This window comes from Quercus lobata, chromosome 1 (assembly GCF_001633185.2).
Source record: "Quercus lobata isolate SW786 chromosome 1, ValleyOak3.0 Primary Assembly, whole genome shotgun sequence".
Taxonomy (NCBI): Eukaryota; Viridiplantae; Streptophyta; class Magnoliopsida; order Fagales; family Fagaceae; genus Quercus; species Quercus lobata.
In genome coordinates this window covers 23,078,553-23,082,582 of record NC_044904.1, presented here as the reverse complement: position 1 = coordinate 23,082,582, position 4,030 = coordinate 23,078,553, and the positions used below count along the sequence as shown (strand labels likewise).

At 37.7% G+C, this 4,030-nt stretch overlaps 1 protein-coding gene across 1 annotated transcript; it reads left to right on the top strand.

Moving 5' to 3' along the window:
• The first annotated feature begins 997 nt into the window (after positions 1-997).
• LOC115983761 (protein transport protein Sec61 subunit beta) lies at positions 998-1,870 on the top strand. Its single transcript, XM_031106529.1, has one exon. It carries the CDS (start codon positions 1,227-1,229, stop codon positions 1,554-1,556), a length of 330 nt encoding a protein of 109 aa, XP_030962389.1. The 5' UTR covers positions 998-1,226; the 3' UTR covers positions 1,557-1,870.
• Positions 1,871-4,030: the final 2,160 nt, after the last annotated feature.

The window sequence follows — 4,030 nt, the reverse complement described above, 5'->3', positions numbered from 1 at the left end:
TGTTTGAATCTCCAGGAATCCTCACGACTTTAGAGGACTTTCTTGGAACTTGTTTTAGATGCCAATTAGTGTTAGGCGACGGACTCCCCAAAGTTACTAGTCATTGCTCGGTCCTAACCTTAGATGGTTGCTCTCCCTCGGTCTCTCCTTTGGCTGGTTTGTTAGTGTTGGGCCCAGCTTGACCTAGGCATAACTCTATACTACCGAGGACTTGGCTTTTTTGCTAGCATTCTAATTTCATCTCCTCCGTGTCTGACTTTAGCCATATGGGCCAACCTCTTTGCAATAGGCTTTAGCCACATGGGCACCTTTTTAGTGTTGGGCCTTGACGTGGGGCATTCACAGTTCAGGGGCTCGAGCCCCTACAGAAAGGAATGAAAAGAATAATTTTATAATATTCTGCCTTTATTTTGTTTTTGGAGTTTTAATGGAGGGAATGGAAAGTTCATTCCTTTATTTGAGAGTTTAAGTGGGAGGGAATGAAATAGGTAGGAGGGTACAGTCATTCCTCTCTATTCTCTTAAAACCTTAAATTTTCATTCCCCTTGAAATTAGGAGGAATGAGAGGGAATGAAATTAGATTTAATGAATTTTTTATTAAAACTTCCAAAATACCCCTATATATTTAACCATTTATTTTAAAATAGAGGTCTAATAGTAATATTATCATAAAATGATTCAATTTCATTTCCTCTATGTTACTCTCAAACAAGATTACTTACATTTTATTCATTTTCATTCCTTTATTTTAAAACATTCAATTAAGATGACTTAATTTCATTCTATTCCACTATTTTTCCTTAGTTAAATATATTCCATTCAATTTCATTCATTTTCATTCCCTTATAATCATTTTATTTCATTCTTTTATGGACTCCCAAACATGCTTTGTTCTCCATTATTCTTGTAACTGCTAAACTAGTATAAAAGAAAAAGAAAATCTTATTGTTGTGATAATGATCTAACAAACTGTACAACTTATTATATAGCCAAGTCGCGGTCGCGGGTAGCAAAACAAAACCACCTAACGTCCTTTCCGATCTTTATTCACTGCATAACTTATTTCCTGTCTATCTACCTCACTGAATTCAAGCTCTTTATATTATTATTATAAGGTTGTAATCCCATACATATCCAGATCTTCACATATTCGTAAAAGACTTTATCCTTCATTTCTCAAATCTCAACAACTCTCACTCTCTTCTTGGTTTGCTCGTTTCGTAACAATGGCGCGAGGCACATCACAGTCCCAATCATCGTCCTCCTCGACCTCTAGGCCCGGCGTAGTGGCTCCGCGCGGCTCTGCAGCCGCGACGGCCGGAATGAGGCGACGTCGGCTAGGCGGAGGGTCCGCTTCCACCAACGCCAGCTCCGGCGGGATCGGAGGCGGCGCCGGCTCCGGCGGCAACATGCTGAGGTTCTACACCGACGACGCTCCCGGCCTGAAGATCTCGCCGACCGTCGTGCTCGTCATGAGCCTCTGCTTCATCGGCTTCGTCACCGCGCTCCACGTCTTCGGCAAGCTCTACCGCCGATCCGCCGCCGGCGCCGCTTAATTTTCTGCTCTCGGTTTCGGATTCGGAGCTCTTTGATCGCTGTTCTAGATTCACACTGATCTTCGGTTCTTTGACTGGGTAACTGAAAGCTTCGATTTCGTTTTCCTTTTATTTTTTGGCTATGTAAATTTTGGTCGGTGCTGTACTTTCTTCGCTTTTGTTAATTTCAGAGTCGTCGGGTTTTATTAACTTCGAAAAAGGCCTTGCTTGAGTTCCGATCATCTGGTTTTATTTACTCAAATTTGCTTGGATTTTACATTTGCCGATTGCATAATTTCTTCGATTAATGTTAGCTGATTTCGTTTTTGAATTTATTTTTGATTCTTTGGATCTGATGTTAGATCATATCAATTGCGTAGTTGAAGATTCATATAAAAATAGGAAAAACTTTATGAACGGTTTCTCCAATATACTTTGTTATAAATCATCATAAGTATTAATGCTTTAGCTTTTTCAGAGTGGCTTGTATTTATGTCAGGTTCTCACTTGAAAGTTTTGAAATGTTTCCATAAATATTTTTGCCTGATTCTTGTTTGTGTCAAAACCATACCATAATTGGAAACAATCTTTTTTAAGAAAAAAAGGAAAGTGGAAGAAGGAAAATCGCAGACATATTGATCAAACTTGTTAATTATTGTAATGTGTATGCCTAGCCACATATTAGAAGTTCCATAACTTTCCTCAAAGAAGTTTGATAATAACCAAAGAAAAAAATATCTAGGGACACATCCAATTTCACAACACGCTGAAGGACGACTCGACTGTGAGTGGTGGGCCACTACACAATCGACAGTATCAGCAAGTTGTGAAATTGTGTGAAATTGGGTGTGTCGATAGTGTTGTTTACCAAAATGCAACTTCTTTTCTAGTACGGACTTCTTGATCATACATCTTAGGACAACTCCCCTATTAATTTTCTTTCTTCATTACTGACACTAGCAATTTTTGTTTAATTCCATTCTCTACTTTAAGGGTATGTTAATGGAGGGTGGTCAGAAGAGATGAAAGGGCATGGTAGCTAGAATATATACTTAGGAGAGGAGAGACAAGGTTGGTAATGAAAGAAGAACTGATACTTATTTTGTCTTCTATTTGTTGGCTATATCTAGGCTTCATTTTTAGAGAAACCAAAAATGCATACCTACTCCTTCCTCCATTTATTGTTTCCTCTCTTAGTTTGGTTCCTTGTCTGTCTCACTAGTCATTACTCTCCAATGGCAATGATAATAATAGCAAAAATGTAAAGTCAAAAGTCCTTTCAGTATTGAACATTTTGGGGGAGCCACTGCCCTACATTCCAATGGTCATAAAGATTTTTGATATGTTCCTTAGCTGACTAAAGATCTCTTTATGATATATATGTTGACTGTGGTTAATGATACCGCTGGGAGTTGGCCAGTATTGGCCTACTTGAAACAGTCACGTTTCTTCCTGTAGAGATAAACAGTTAGTTGGAGTCACTAGGGTCTGCATAAAGAAATTAAAATCACAAATTTTTACTTGGTGGTTAGAGGGCAATGAGAATGATTAAGTAAACTGTATGAACCATGCTTTTTTTTTTTTTTTTTTTTTTTAATAATGAAATTCTATATGAGCTACGTAACTGTTGTTCATCACAATTCACATCATAAAAGTATACTTCTGCCTGTTTATTGTTACAAGTTGTCCGATAATTTTTGATTGCTTAAAGGCATAGAGATTGCTTTCGACAAAATTCTACTTTTGTTGTCATTGCTCTTGATATGGTTTAGCAGACAGGGACCTCTACCAAGAACAAATTACATCACCCTTGCAGTCGGTGTCATCAGAACCTCTTTACTACCTAGCTTATGAGAGACAAGGAATGAACAATCCATCTTAAAGATGCCATCTTCATGTAATGCTGTAAATTGTAACGTCAATCAATCAGCATCAGAGATTATAGTTTCTGATTGTGTCATTTAGGGAAGCTAGTCTGAAGAAAAATGTCTTGATCTGTTAGTTGGAGATATCTTTTATGTCACTCTTGCTGTCAGTGTGATGGTCAGACTGAACCCGATACAACCTGGTTTATGAGAGGTGAGGGATGAACAGGCCATCTTGAAGGAAGCACCATCTCTGTGGCTTTTAAGTTTTAAATGATAGATATAGAAATGAGATAGGCACTACTTGGCTAATGTAGAGTAAGGAAAGAGTGATTTTCTTTTAAAATTGATGAACCACTGAGAGGTGAGGGATGAACAGGCCATCTTGAAGGAAGCTCCATCTCTGTGGCTTTTAAGTTTTAAATGATAGATATAGAAATGAGATAGGAACTACTTGGCTAATGTAGAGTAAGGAAAAAGTGATTTTCTTTTAAAATTGATGAACCACTGAGAAGGAATGGTTCATGAAAACTGAATATCTTTGCTGCATTTGAGGCTTAGAAGAGTGCTAACTTAGGGGAAACTTCTTTCTAATTTTGATGGCTTATATATATATATATATATATATAT